This window comes from Hyperolius riggenbachi, chromosome 5 (assembly GCF_040937935.1).
Source record: "Hyperolius riggenbachi isolate aHypRig1 chromosome 5, aHypRig1.pri, whole genome shotgun sequence".
NCBI lineage: Eukaryota > Metazoa > Chordata > Amphibia > Anura > Hyperoliidae > Hyperolius > Hyperolius riggenbachi.
Window position 1 is genome coordinate 356,025,523 of NC_090650.1, and position 16,074 is coordinate 356,041,596.

Sequence of the window (16,074 nt, forward strand, 5' to 3'; positions counted from 1 at the left end):
CTTCACCCCATCACAAAGTATGCATACAGGGTTCTCAGCAGAACTGAACTTTACTTACAGAACAAGAGGGTGAGAAGGTGAGCTGATGACAACCGAGTGCTCACCAAAATTAGCCGGATGGAGCACCCAGCTAAAAGAGCCTGGGGGAGAGCACTGCCTACAGAGCATATGGTGTCTTTGACAGCTCATTTCACTTGCCCATGGTAGTGGTTGGAGTCTGACAGTGGGGTGGACAGGTGTCTTTAAAGAGTACCCGAGGCAGTGCAGCCGGGGGCAGATGGGACACAGAGACATGTTCCCTGCTTAATGACATGCCTCTGTGTCCCCCCCACGCGCTATAACCCTCCCAAAATTGACTACAGTGATTGTCGCTAATGTCGAGGGGAAAGGAAGAGAGGCATTCCCTGTTCAAAATGTCCACTGGAGGCGCTCTTGCAGGCTTTCCCCAGCTGTCATTGGGCAGCTGTCTCTCGCAAGCCGCTCCCCCGCCTCCCTGCACGCTGAGAGAGCAGCTCACTCTCCTTCCAACGTCGTGACCCCAGAGGTCATGAAAATATGGAGATGCGGGGCACAGGAGTGGTGGAGATGGCGGCTACTTGATCCGCCCAGACCCCCAGATCAGGGAGCATAGTTTACATTTTTTTTTTTGGTTTTGTTTTTATATCCCCTCCTCGGGCTCTCTTTAAAGCGCTCAGTCAGGTGCTACTAATTTAGATTGAATGGAGTAGAGGTGGACTTTTTAAAGGCTTAGTTACAGGTCTTTCAGAGCCAGAATTGTTGATTGACAGGTGTTCAAATATTTACGTTCAGCAGTGCAATACAAATACATTCTTTAACCATTTATGCTGCCTGGGCGTGATTGTCACGTCCAGGTGGCTGCTGTAGAGCTGGTGTGTGCTTCTGCACGCTCCCGCGCGTGCCTCCCCCGTCACCCCCGGTAGCCCATAGATCCATGAACGGGAACATAAGTCCCTGGCAGAAAAAACTATGGCTTCTCATCAGAGGCCACGGTCTTTCTGACAAAAAAAAGTTTCCCGTCCTCTATATGCTTCCTGGAAGTGAGCACTTCTCTTCCAGGGCTAAAAAAATAAAATAATCTCACTGTGGCCCTCTTGTGGGCAAATAATAAAACTACATCTACATACCTTTTTTTTTTTTAAATAAAATAAACCCACATTATTACTTAAAATTAACTGTTCAACTTACACACCAAAAATTACCCAAATAAAATTTTAGTGAAAAAAAAATTACAACTAGAGAAACAACAAAAAACAAAGACATAAATAGTTACCTAAGGGTCTGAACTTTTTTTAATATGCAAGTGAAGAGGGTATATTGCGAACATTTTTTAAATAGTGATGGACGCAAAACTGAAAAAAGCACCTTTATTTCCAATTAAAATATTGGCGCCATACATTGTGATAGGGACATAATTTAAATGGTATAATAACCGGGACAAATGAGCAAATGAAACGCATATATTTCAATTATGGTAGCATGTATTATTTTAAAGCTATAATGGCCGAAACTGAGAAATAATTTTTTCCATTTTTTTTTAATATTCCTGTTAAAATGCATTTAGAAAAAATAATTCTTAAAATGTACCACCCAAAGAAAGCCTAATTGGTGGCGGAAAAAACAAGATATAGATCAATTAATTGTGAGAATTAGTGATAAAGTTATTGGCGAATGAATGGGAGGTGAAAGTTGCTCGGATGCATACGGTGAATAATACCCGCAGGCTGAAATGGTTAAAAATGATATAATGTGATTTCCTGTTTTTTTGTGGTTTTTTTTTTTATGTATTTTTATTCTGTCTCTCACAATGGGAATGCACCTACAATGTGAATTTCAGACCCTTCCATGATGTCTAAGTGGGAGAACTTGCAAAATCGCAGGGTGTTCAAATAATTATGTTCCTCACTGTAGCATGTTAACTGGAATGTGTAAAGCACGAACCAGCTGTTCTTATTATTCTGCCCAGAAGCAGTATTCTTCCCAGGATTAAATAGGTGGGCGGGCCGCCCGGGTGAGATAAGCCCCCGCCCGGCTGCGTCACACGCTGGGCTCTCTCCTCTGTGTACGAGATCTCGTGCTTACCATCAGGCTCGTACAGTTATTAGCTCGGCTCGGCGGTAGGCGGGACCATCTGACTGCAGCGTGCTCTTCCAGGAACGAGGCGCACACAAGCAGTCTGGTACCTGTGTGGCTATAAAGGCAAAGCTGGGCAAACTACGGCCGTTTTGCTTTGTAATTCGGTGCCTCCTTTCCTCCTCACAGTTGCATCACTAGGTCAATTGACTCTCTCCCTCCCTCCGCTCTGAATGTGTATCCGTAATTACTTGTCGTACCAACTTGCCCGTCTCTGTGAAATGTACGGCACTTCTGTTTAGAAGACTGTAGAGCATAGTGGGAAGTGCAGGCAATCACTCACCTCCTCCGCAGCTGTCACAAGACGCAAGGAGCAGCTCCGGACTAACTGCATAGAAAGGGATGTTTTAGCTGCCTGGAGAACGGAGCTCATTGACAGCAGCACTGAAGAGAAAAAACCTGATCAGAACAGATACAGGCAAAACTCTTGTAGCTGGCAGCCCAGCTGTGACCTCAGTCAGTTTGCACACAACAAAAAAAATAGGCCTGACGTTTATTCTCCCCTCCCCCCACCTTTTTAACAATAAGGATACACTAATGGCTCATACACAAGAGCCTTAATAAATAATAATAAAAAAAAAAAAAAAAGCAGCGACAGCTCGTCGCCAGGTCCCTCTGTGCAACGGCCGTACACACGTCGGCACAGAGGGACACAGATTCGGCGGAAGCTGTCGCCGAAGGTTTGCCCCCAACCCCCCCCCCCCCCCCCCCCCCCTCCGCCGGAAGCTCCATACATTGCGTATGGAGTTGCTGTCCCTAGTCCACATACACACGGCGGACTAGCGACAGTTGCGGCGACAGCTGTTGCCGGTGATTGGCAAAGTCAATCGCCTGGCGACAGCTCTGACGAGCGACGGTTCGGGGTGCGCGCCTCATACACACGGGCGACTAGGGCTGCACGATTTCCCGGTTTTAAACCGAAACCGCGGTTACTGTGAAGGGGATCGTCAGTAGCCGGCGGTTTTCGGTTTTTAGTGCCCGCGCTTTGCCGCATGACTATAGCTGCGCCGAGCCACATAAACAGTGCATATTTCAGAAGTTAATGAGCCGGGGGGGGGGGGGAGGCGAGTCCAGTCCAGAGCAGCACATAGCTTCTCCAATCGCTGGATAGCAATGGAATGACGGAGGCGGTAGGCGGAGCTGTACACTCTGTACAGCTCCGCCTACCGCTGCCGTCATACCGTTGCTGTCCAGCGATTGGAGAAGCTGTGTGCTGCTCTGGACTGGACTCGCCTCCTCCCCGCCCGCTGCCCGGCTAGCTCCCCCGCTGTCAACCTAGCATATCCTTACACAGCCGAGAAGAGAGATGTGGCGCCAGGCTTGCAAAGCATGAGGGGTTGGAGAGCCTCATTCACCGTCACCCCAGCTATTAAAAGTGAAGCCACCATACTGAAGGCACAGCCATTTCAAACCAGGAGATAATTACAAGTAAAAAATAGAACTGTTACTAAAAAGCATGAAAGTCTTTGGCCATTGAAAACAGCGGAGGAAGAAGATGATGTCCACAATAACCAGACAGCTGCTATTTAGATAGACATTTTTTTCCCCTCTTTTTTCTATGGGCACCGTTTTGCTATAGACGTCTGAAAGTCTCCCCCCGCTGCCCGCCTCACTAGCAAATATGCACTGCTTCTGCCAGTGGATCCGCCCCCCGCTAAAGCTTGTTTGGAAAAAAATTGTGAATAAATCGAAATCACAATTTTGAGAGGAAAAATCGCAATTTCGATTTTTACTCAAAATCGTGCAGCCCTACGGGCGACCTGTCGCCGCAACATGCGCGTGTCACGTGGTTGCGGTGACAGTTGTAGCCTGTGTGTATGAGGCTTAATAAACCGCTGAAATCACAAGGGCCAGCATGTCTTTTCAGACCATGCTGCACTTTGCATTTTCACACACAAAAAAACAGTTCTTATCGATGTGTGAATTATCAGCTTCTCAGAGTAATCTGTAGAGCATGGACATGCGACACGATTCCTGATCGAATAAATGCATTCAGCTGGAAACAATCGATGGGGTCCACAAACAACAAGGAAAACTTTACCAATCAGATGATTGGTAGAGGAATCCACCCCAAAACCATTGACTGAATAATCGTGTTCGATCAGTACCATTAACGATGCCCAATACATATAGCTGTATAGCTCTGGACATGTGTTAACTATACGATGTCTGTTTCACCTGCACTGTCAGACGGATTTCTGTAGCTGCATATAAAACAAAAAGCACTGTTCACTTCAAAGTGTACCAGAGCTGAAAATGGTAAAAAGATTTAAACATACCTGGGGCTTTCTCCCCCAAAATCTTTTTACTATTTTCAGCTGAGTCCCTTTAAGACAGATGGTGTATTTCTTAAAGCACACCTGAAATGAGAGCCATATGGAGGCTGTGTTCTCCCCAGACTCTTTTGAACAGATGCTCCACCCATCTAATTTTGGTTTGCACCCTGACATCAGCTTGTTTCCGCCTCCTATGCTGTTAGCAGAGTTGCGTCAGCCCTGCATTCCCCCGGTTGTGCCCCACCCGGCTACTTTTTCATGCCACCCGGCTGGAAAAGATTTCTGGGGAGAACACTGCAGAAGGCCTAAAGACCCGTATGGTCATTAACTGCCGCCTCGACCAAGCTTTATCTAGCATAATGGAGAGGCTAATACTAAACAGAATTGAAGAATGAATTTCAGAAATTGATAACTTTGGAACGGCTTTTTTCTTGTCATGGTGACCTCTAGAGCACCGTTGTGAGCTACCTAATAATACATAGAATTGATTTGGTGACCACATTGCAATTGGTTGGACTGTAGTAAGGTGTTCTACAGTGTAAGTTCTTTCTTTTGCGGACCTTAATTTTATGTTCTTTCTTTTGTATCAAAACAGTTGATGGGCCCAGGAGAAGAGGAACAGGACACACATGGCATGTCTCTTCCTATTGGAGACAGGTTGTCACCAAAGGTAGGACTTTCAATGGATAATTTTTCTTTGTATCCTTTCCAACCCCCAGGAAAGCCATTAACCACCTTATCGGTAATCACGAGTACAGCTCGGGGTGGAAAAAACATGCCAGGAGCGGTGTCCCCGAGCTGTACTCGTGGTAGCCACCGGGAGGTCTATACAGAGCAATGCACGCAGCGGGCGTTTTAACTCCCCTGCCGGGGGATCCCGACGTCGGCCACCATTCTTTTTCCTCTCCTCCGAGGCTCTGCTTCCCCATGGTGAGATCGATGCGGCAATCTCACTATTGGGTTATAGCGCCACACCGAAGACTGAGGGAAAACTGCAGCGCTGGTTCCCAGCAAGGTGAGTGCTGAGCTGCTACAGATCTCCCTAGCAGAATGTTTTTTTCCAGATTTTAGGGTCTTAAAGGGTGCAAAAAAAACAACATTGTACCGCTTTTAAGCTCAATCTACACAATACGACTCTTTAAACGATTCAATTGCGATTCTATTCACGATCCGATTAAATCCAACATGTCCGATCAGGATTCGATTCAATTCGATTTGCCATTGTTTTGCAATGGCAAATCGAATTGAATCGAATCCCGATCGGACATGTAAAATTTAATCGGATCGTAAATAGAATCGTAATCGAATTGTATTGTGTAGATTGGGCTTTAGACCCTAAATTCCGGAAAGAATCATACCGCCAAGGGAGTTAATGTACATGAATTGAAGAGATTTATCTCTTGGTCAAATCTTCCCATCATTGCTAGATGTATGGACACCTTAAGACAAGGTAACATGCTTAATTAGTGTGTAAACTTGCTGATCTGTATTTTTAAGGACACTAGTTAGATTTTAAATTTTTTTTTTTTTTTTTTTTGAGGAGTTTCAAACTAGCACAGCAGAAATATATGTTTCGGCCAGGACCCAAAGTCTAGCCACTTCGGGTTCTGGCCGCGCAAAATGTGAAGTGGCCGTCTTACTGCAGCCAATGTTAGAAATGAAAAAAAGAATTCAGAGATTCCCGGCGGCCACCTTATACTCTCTATACTCGTCTGCTCTGATTCCCCCGGCGGCCGCCTAATTACCGAGTCGTTCGTTGCGACAGGGATTCCTGCCGTTCGTTTCTGCAAAGCGGGTGCTGGCAGAAGCAATGTCTGCAGTGTTCCCGCTGTGCTTCCCTGCTGCGACGAATGACTCGGGGAAGGGGGGGGGGATGCAAGCGTCCCCGGCTGCCAGAGCTAAATAGGAGGTGGGACAGGGAGAGGAGCCGGAAAGTCAGCTCCATTTTACACGCTGAAACAGTAATTAGGCGGCCGCTGGGGAATCGGAGCTGAGAAGCCGGCTTCATTTGTCAGAGCGTGGGGAATCCGAAAATCTTTTTTGCATTTTGCCCGGCCAGAACCCGAAGTGGCCAGACTTTGGGTTCTGGCTGTAATATATACAAAAATCAGAGACCAGGACGACATAATTTATGCAGATATGATTATAAAGCCAACCTTTCAGGTACAGTTATTTCCTTTGTGTGTTCCTGTCCACAAACTGCTTGATTAACTAATGTCATATAAATCTCCTTTAAAGCAGTATAAAACCCTGACGTAATAGTCAATAAAAACATGTTTTCCTACTTTTTAAATGCCATACGGTTATCGTATTTGCATTTGTGCATAAGTATTTGTATTCATTTAGAAATGATACGTTCCCAAAAGTACAGTTTTTTGCTTTGTGAGCTGACTTTGCATTTTAATCATAACTGGTTTTATTCATTATGTATTGAAGGCAGAAATGCTTTGAATGTCTCTGTGTCCAGGAGCTTCTCCACAGTCAGAGAATGTGTCACATTCCTCACTTAATACACTTACAGTTAATTAGTAAACACAAGATAACATTATCTACACTTCGGATGCGTCCACATTTCTCTGCACTGAACTTTCCAGCCCTGTGTGTAACCCTTTGAATGCTGTTCTAGTAAAAAAAAAAATGCTGGTTGTATATAATATGCCGTAAATAATTTTTTAGAGCAAAGAAGAAATGCTGGGTTTCATTCCGCTTTAAAATACTATGGTCAGGAGCTCAGACCTCAGCCACTTCAGACTGTGCCTTCCATAGTATGAACAGTGGGCATGATGCAATGAGCAGTACTGCAGCAGCCACACCAGTGGAGCCATGACTTACCATAGTAAACTCTGTGCTTCTGGTTTTGCAGCTGCAGAAGACGTATTTTACAGGAAAAGGAAACATCTGAGCACTTGGATTACTAAGCAGTGAAATCGTATTTTTAGATCTATGTCTTGATTTGGGCTAAGCTAAGCAGTTTGTTCCATAATTGCATAGCTCCCAACTGTCCCTCTTTTGGAGGGACAGTCCCAGAAATCACTGGGCCCCCTGCAAAAAATTGGATGCCCCCTCCTTCCTCTGGGGCTTGCTCAGGGCCATTTTGGGGGGCAGGAGAGGTCGCAGCATGAGGGGGGAGCATTGGCCTCTACATCAGCGGGGAGGGTGGCCACCCCTACCACTCCCTCACCTCGGACTCTCCCCTCAGCGCGCACCCCTCCGGCATGAATATATGGCAGTGGCAGGAACACAGGCATACCTCTATGTATTCCACTGCAGGTCCGATCTGTAAGGGCCACACGCTACTTCCTGTTTGTTAGGAAGTAGCGTGTGACCCTTAGAGATTGGACCTCAGCGGTGGAACGCAGATGTATGCTTGGGTTCCTGCCGCTGCTACTGCCACCTATTAATGCAGGAGGGGAGCGCGCTGAGGGGAGAGCCGAGGTGAGGGAGGGGAGAGTTGCCCCCCCCCCCCTCTCCCTGCCGATGTGGGGGCCAATGCTCTCCCCTCATGCTGCGACCCCTCCTGCTACCCAAAATGGCCCTGATCGGGCTGCAGCCCCTATTGGGAATCAAATCCCTTTGTCCCTTTTTCCTTTCTTATTCGTTTCTCTTTCAAGACTGATCTACAAATCTGAGTTGATATATGTATTTTTCTACTGAAAAATGTGTTTAACTGACTCTAAATTTTATTCCCATCAATTCAATTGTTATATTTCTTCTTCTAAAATATCAAAATCAAGAAAACCTAATAATTGAAAGGACCAGTGTGGTTTGAATGATAAAAGTCCATCGTTTGATTCTGAATTATTTGTGATGTGCATGGCAAGGGGTGTGGTGAGGCGGTGGTAGAGGTGTGGCAGGGCCTTGCCTTAAAGTGTCCCCTAACCCCTCCCCCCCCCTTTTTTAATCTCAAAAACTTGGGAGGTATGTAAATGACATAGTTACATAGTTATTTTGTTTGAAAAAAAGACATACGTCCATTCAACCAGAGTTCAACCAGCTGAAATGCCATGCTTGATTGTAAAAGGTGCATGTTAACTGGTAACCTGGAAATAATTGTTTTCCTAAGGAGAGGCTGCGGAATGAGAGAAACTGTGAATACAATCAGTTCCTCCAGCTGAAGACGGAGGGGGAGGAAGAGAGACACCGACTAGCCCAAGCTGTTTCAGATGAATATGATCAAGTAAGTGGTGTTATATAAATATAGATTGACTCTTACCTAAGAGTTTACACAACATTTTCAAAGCATTACACACTAAAACTTTTAATTTAAAATGTATAATCCTAATTTCTTAATGCAGTCACCATCACTGGATATGGTTCTTGCTGCAGTCACCATTTATTATGGTTCCCATTGCAGTTACAATGTGCTGAAAAGTTACCCCCTCGGCTTATATGCGAGTCAGTTGAGTAGAATGGATGGTGGAGCAGGTTTTGTTAATGGCAGAGGAGCGTAAGGATCGTGCACTAGAGATCCTGCTCTTGCCAGCTGGCTTCCTGCTGTGTGCAGAGTGTGCTGCTCAAGACTACCGGTGTCTCCTGGCTTGTGGAGCCAAACGTGCAAGCTACGTGTCAGTTGTGCAATAATCTGGTTTTCTTCCTGTGTGGCAATCTGTGTCTAATATCAATGATGCCATCTAGTGGCGTCTTGAGACACAACTATATCATATCATCCTTGGGGCACATCTGGCTATGGGGAGAAGGAATGAGTTGTACTGGGGGCACATCTGGCTACTGTGGAGGGAGCTATACTGGGGAGGGGGGGCTTATACCCGAATCAATCACTCTTTCCTGGTTTCTAAAGGGGAAAGTGGGTGCCTTTGCTTATATGCGAGTATATACGGGTATTACCATTGAATAGTTTTTTTCATGCAGTCAACATTTCACTTGGTTCTTGCTACAATCCTTATGCTGCCCTCACTTGTGCATATGGTACTTAAAACAGGGGTGGAGGTGCCCAATGCATAAAAGATAGGCTAATAGGCTGATAACCTTATAACCAGAGAGGTAATCTTACCTCTCTTTTATTCAAGCACATAAAATTGACAACGCGTTTTGCGGGTGCTTGCCGCTTCCTCTGGTTATAAGGTGAACAGCTTAGCTTACCATTTATGCATTGGGCGCCTCCACCCTTGTTCTAAGTGTCTTGTCATACCTTTCTGAGGTGATAGTTTCTTTTAGTTGTCCTAATGAACTTCCGAAGTGCAACCACCCAGTTCCTGTCACAGACCTGGAAAACCGAGCGGGACGGTAAATTTTCCGCCTGCTCTGACGGTGGTTGCAAGGATTTGCAACCCACCTTTGAGAGTATATACATCCTGAGCAATTTGCTTTTTTGAATCTTACACATATCTGCACCATTGGGCTCCTGGGCTCCTTTTCTTTTAGATGAACTTGGGGTTGTTACAATCACAGGAACCATCGACATAAGCTATCTTGTGCACATGGTGCCCACTGTCCTCACCTGGCTATATGGTGCATGGTACCCTCACTTGTGCATATGGTGCCCATTGCACTCACCCGGGCATATGGTGTGGGCTGCCCTCACCCAGGCATATGGTGCGTGCTGCCCTCACCCATGCATATGGTGCCTGCTGCAGTGCACACTATTATTATTACTTTTACCACACTATTGTATTCCTGGTTTTAAACTGTGAAATATAAATTTACTTCTGTGTTCTCTTCTGGTTAACAGAAAGAACAGAACAGAGTGAAGCTCGAACAATATTCAGCAACTCAAATGTCCCTCAGAGATCAGGACTTCTCAAGGAAGGATGCCTACACCTTCATGGAGGCTTTTAATCAGCCTGCCAGACCAGTGCGATACAACGTTGCTTCAGAAAGGTATTTTGTGCACCCCTGTGTGTATGGTCCTTATTAAAGGGAACCTGTGTGCTCCGAGAACCTTGCAGCCTCATGACCACACCACTGGCTGGTAGCCACAGAGTTTCAGATTTTTTTCAATTAGGCTTCTGTCAAAAGATGCTACAGCGGTTTTGCGGAGGGAGGGGGAGAGAGAGAGGAGTGTGTTTAGCAATATTACATTAATTGTATTAAACACTTCACTATAAGTACTCTTTCAGTGTAAAAACACCTGACACAATTCCTTTTAATTTTAAAAAAGGATGTTTTCCTTGTAATCCATGCCTAATTACATCTCCTAGTTCTTCTTAAAATCACCATTGAATGTAGGCGTGGCCTAGCACTAGTGGAGGATGGCAGCTCTTGTCTCGTGCTCCTGTCCTGATTGAGGATTCCCCTGTCATCCTCCCTGTGCAGTCAGCTAAGCACCCCTGTGACCACGTCACCGGCTAGCAGGAACGGCGGACTGCCTCAATTACAGCGTGGGCACCAAGGAAAAGGTAGATCTTCCACAAGCCTTTCCACCACATGCCTAGGCCCCTAAAGTGCTTTCCGCTCTGACCCACCTATTTCCCAAGGTGGTCCCCTGCCTCACACCACCTTCCAGAGCTCTATGGGGACCCCCAGCGGCATTACGAAACCAGACCCACACTTCCTGTCAGCCACCTATTAAATCGGCCCAAGTTTCCCCAGGCACACTAGGCCTCAATTTCTAAAAACTGCTGTAAAGTTGCCAGAAGTACCCCTAGCACCTCTACTCTCTCTCCCACATCTTTTAAAGATTTATTTTTTTTATCCACTGTGCACAGCCAGCTGCTGATCGCCTATGGTCTGTACCTGAAGCACTGGCAGGTTATCCCTTTGCCCCTTGCTGCTAGTCTCCTGTAGATGGGCTCTAAGCGCTCTGTGACAGATTCCAATCCAGGAATACTGGAGCTTTTCTCCAACCAAGCCAAGATGGTGCCACGGCCTCGCAGCATGACAAGGTCCTGGGCCTAGAATGTTCTGGGTCTGGGCTGGGCATGTTCTCAAAGCTGAAGTGAGGAGACCCTATCACACTCATGAGCTGGAAAAGAAGCAGAGACACTGACTGAGAAACTCTCAGAGAATTGTGCAAGGCCAGGCAGCTGCATCCACAGCCATCTAGCTAGCACAGGTATGTTTTTGCTGCAAATGAGAAGATTCATTCAATACAGGTTTTTATTATCAGACAGGTCAGGTACAAGACAATGGAGCAAATTTATTAACATACATTCATGCAAGATGGAGGGAAAACTATTGCAAAAGTGGAACAAAATATTGAGCACTGCTCTACTTTCAAACCAATTTTGCAGCTGTTTTTCTTTGTTGTGATAAATCTGCTGCAATTAACTTAGCTTTGGTTCATATTGTTGTACTTTTATGCAACACTGATTGTCTCATTCAAATGCCATTGTTATTTTGCTGCTGAGGTGTCGTAATGTATAGGGGCCCATACACTGGTTGATTTCAGTGATTGATTGAAAATCGACTGCCTATCGATCGATCTGCGGCCGATTTCGATCGATTTGATCTGACAGGATGGAAACATTTTTTTAGATTTCTTTCCCTACATGTTCTCATACACTTTAAATAGGCATGTGTTGTGGGTAGGGTGGTATAAGCAATTACTTACCTCGCCTTCCTTTCCCCTCTGTCACTTGCCATTCTCCTGCAGCTCTCCTTCAGTAATGTCTGTTCTTTTGGCCGAACCAGGCGATCGCAAAACCTAGGACCCGGACATACTGAGCCATGCATGCACAGTATATCCTTTCTTCTTCATGCTGAATGTCACTATACAGGAGCGCAAAGGTGTACCAGAGACATAGTAAAAAAAAGTTTTATACATACGTACCTGGGGCTTCCTCCAGCCCCATCCGCACAGATCGCTCCCACGCCGCCATCCTCACTCTCCTCCAGCTCCGGTACCGGTGTGTCCCATAAGTTCTGTCAGTCGTGGCTAGTCTGCGCAAGAAAAGTGCGTCCTCTTCATATCTCTGCAGCATAGTGAAGAGAAGTGCCCCAGGTATGATTTCTCTTGCACAGACTGGCAGAACTTACAGGACCCGGAGCTGGAGGAGACTGAGGACGGCTGTGTGGGAGCGATTTGTGCGCATGGGCCTGGAGGAAGCCCCAGGTATGTATAAAACTTTTTTTTTCATACATTCATATTCAAGTCCCATATAGCTATCATTGGGTTGTTTTATGAAGGCTGGATTGTCATACATAGATGATCCTGTAAACTTAAATTGGTTATTAGGTTGTTGTGATATTTGTAATGACTATTACGTCTTCTGTTCATTTAAATAAAAAAAATCTTTAAAAACCTTCTTTAGCTTTGGTTTGTGTATAAAAATAGGTTTTATTAACTTTACAGCTCCCCAATGTTACTTTAAATGTGCACTTTAGAAGAAAATGTAAAAAAGCAGGTTGCGGGTATCAAATTCAACAAAGCGGGTCGGGTGCGGGTATGAAAAAGTGGACCCGCGCAGGCCTCTAGCCCAAGGGTCGCCGATTCAAGAAACCAAGATCAGCAGCACCACTGTTGAAGAAATAGCTCTTTATTCAGACACGTAATTAAAAACACATGCTAAAAAATGGGCTTAGATGCTACAGCCCGCTGCAAGCTTGACAAAGAAGCATTCGAAACAGCAGGCTGTAGCTGCATCTAAGCCCATTTTTTTGGGCATGTGATTTTCATTACGTGTCTGGATAAAGAGCTATTTCGTCAAGAGTGGTGCTGCTGATCTTGGTTTCTAGTATAATAACAGATAATATACATATGTAAGTATAATATTACATCCATGTACAAAAAAAGTTTAAGTACTAATATCAAAAATACTGACTGCAATAAGTGCATACAAATGTATGTGCAATCAAACCATAATGAAAACCATATACAAATTAAAAAAAAAAATACGGAGATGCCATCTTAAACAGTGACTATGAGGAGTGAGTAGCTGCAAATCTTGCGTGACCCAGGAAGGTGGAGTGCTGGCAACAAGGCAAAGGATCAGGCAAGGCACCTGAATGGCAACAGCAGCCATTCGGAATTCCCCACAACCCCACTAGTAATGGTACTGCTTTTTCAAGGAGGGAAGTGCTATTTTTGCATCCATTACATGGCTGTGTATTGGTTTTCGGTGCTGTGACAAAGCTAAGTAATAGCATCCAAGAAAAAACGTTGAGTAAAGCTCTCCAACATTGTCATCCTGTGTTACATGACTATGCCTCATCACACAGTATTGCAAAAATGACCTCCTTAGGCTTTCAAGTGATGCCCCATCCACCCTATTTGCCAACCTTGCCCCTTCTGACTATTATCTGTTCCTCAATCTCGAAAAACACCTAGAGGGACGACGATTTGGGAGTGTTTTGGAGACCAATGCTGCAAATGAGTAGTTACGCCAGCAGTCAGAAAGAATTATATTTGCAGGGACTTAAACGGCAGGACAGATGTCCCAAGTACATTGACATACTGGGGGAATATGTAGAATGGTGTGGCAGTTACAGCTTCCTGTGCCACATTTTATATACTACTGCATTGTAACACAATCGACTGCATTCAGTGAAAGTATGTGTTTTTAGGGACAGTAAGCAGAGAGCAGGTGCTGAAGAAGGGGCCAGTTTAGGATCATTTCCAGAAGAAAAGCCAAGACAGAACCGCCAGGCAGCACAGTCCTATCAGGAGGAGCTGGAGAGACAGGTACAGTGTCATGCCTCATCCTAAGTGCCATTCACTGGGCTGAGAGGTTTTAAATTACCAGATATTCTGGCGTATAAGACGACCCCCCCCCCCCCCCCCCCCACAACTTTTCCAGTTAGAATATAGTTTGGGATATACTGACATATAAGACTACCCCTCTTCCAATGCACACCAAATAAAAATAAAAAAAGAAACATACTGGAGCTATGTATGAACAGATACTGGTGCTGTACTGTATGTGGTACCCAGTATATAACAGTATACAGGGGATTGACTGGTTGGCTTGGTCAACTCTCCCTCTCCCTAAGTGGATTGGTCATCTCTCCTTGTCTACATGTTTATGAGAGCGGTATGGAAGAATAGATTGCGCTATGCTCATAAAACACACCTCTTTCATGCTTCTGGCCCACCCTTGTATCCTATTTACCTCCTTCTCTGCCTCTCAGATCTCGCACGTGTGCGCCTGCGCGCTTCACTACAGTCCTCAGCAGCGAGATCTGAGAGGCGGTAACAGGATAGGGCGGATCACCCGGTATCAATGACACCCGGCGTACAAGATGACCCCTGACTTTTCAGAAGATTTTCAAGGGTTAAAAAGTAGTCTTATACGCCAGAATATACAGTATATAAGTTTGCAACTTCCAGCTGTCTGTACACAGCAACACTCAGAGGTTTGCTCTGGTTATTTGCCTACAGATAAGGGGAAATACTGAAAAGCGCAGACAAGATAAAGAGGAACGTGATCGGTACGATGCCAAGCTTGAAGCTGAAATGAAGGATTACAACCCCTGGGGAAAAGGAGGAGGAGGAGCTCCGCTTACAGATGCAAAGGGAAAGCCCGTCAGTAAGTACAGGAAGATTTATGTATTGCAGATTTTTTTTTTCTATTTTTATTTTGTTTCCACAGTTCAAACTGTATTTTTATGCAGCATAACATTTTAATTGTGCATAAATAAAGGTTTGTTAAAGAAAAAATATTGGTAGTTTTTGAAAAATAAAAAAGGCCTCTGTATACCATTTGATCCAGTTATCTGAGCCATCTGGGTATGTAGTATTGTTTCAAGCCCTATCCCATAGAGCCATATCAATCCATGCCATGCACTGCTGTGGAGCAGAAACGGCTGTATGCATGTTGGATTGGTGTGGCTCTATAAAATATATTGGATATAGGCTTTGGATGTGTGCCTGGCTTTTAGAGGTATTAAGAGATCTTGTGCATATTCAGCAGTGATGCATCATGGGAGGTCTTTCTTGCTCGCTCAAAACTGAGTTATTGCAAATATCTTTTGTTTTAAGAAGGCAAAATTATATTTAGTATAGTTTAACATCAGACAAAAGGCTAGAAATCAGTTTTACTTACCTGGGACATCCTCCAGCCCTTATGTGTCCCTCGCCGCAGTTCCGCTCCCAGCCAGTCTCCCGGGGTCCCCTCCATAGCAGGCACCGACCCGGGCAGGTCGGCGGCTAGTGCGCAAGTGCGCAGTCGCACCACTCGCGATTGCACTCCCGTACCCAGGAGTACTGCACCTGCGCACAAAGCTCCCGGCCACGTGAACGGCGTGGCTGTTCTTTTGCGCAAGCGCAGTAGCTGCCAACCTGGCTGGGTCAGCGGCTGCTGCGGAGGGGACCCCGGGAGACTGGTTGGGAGCAGAGCTGCGGTGAGGGACACGCAGGCTGCCAGGGGCTGGAGGGAAGTCCCAGGTAAGTAAAACTGACTTCTTGCATCTTGCCTGATGTTTCCTTTAAAGGGAAGGCTCAAGCAAAATAAAAAAAATGAGTTTCACTTACCTGGGGCTTCTACCAGCCCCATGCAGCCACCCTGTGCCCTCGTAGTCACTCACTGCTGCTCCATTACTGGTTCAATGCGTAAAAATGTACGCATTGAACCAGTAATGCGTAAAAATGTATGTGTTAATGTACCTGCACTAGCTGGAATGCGTAAAAATGTACGCAATGCGGCCCGCTGACCTCCGAGGTCGGCAAGCTGCCAGCGGGGGACTGGAGCAGCAGTGAGTGACTACGAGGGCACAGGATGTCTGCATGGGGCTTGTAGAAGCCCCAGGTAAG

At 45.6% G+C, this 16,074-nt stretch overlaps 1 protein-coding gene across 2 annotated transcripts in view; it reads left to right on the forward strand.

The window, feature by feature from the left end:
• The window catches only part of LOC137518960 (centrosome and spindle pole-associated protein 1-like), a 53,215-nt gene that overhangs the window by 19,775 nt on the left and 17,366 nt on the right, over positions 1-16,074 (forward strand). For both annotated transcript variants that reach the window (XM_068237467.1, XM_068237468.1), the window contains exons 4-8: positions 5,023-5,097; positions 8,491-8,604; positions 10,117-10,265; positions 13,890-14,007; positions 14,704-14,851. In XM_068237467.1, coding sequence (XP_068093568.1) covers positions 5,023-5,097; positions 8,491-8,604; positions 10,117-10,265; positions 13,890-14,007; positions 14,704-14,851 — 604 coding nt within the window. The remainder of the gene's footprint in view (positions 1-5,022; positions 5,098-8,490; positions 8,605-10,116; positions 10,266-13,889; positions 14,008-14,703; positions 14,852-16,074) is intronic.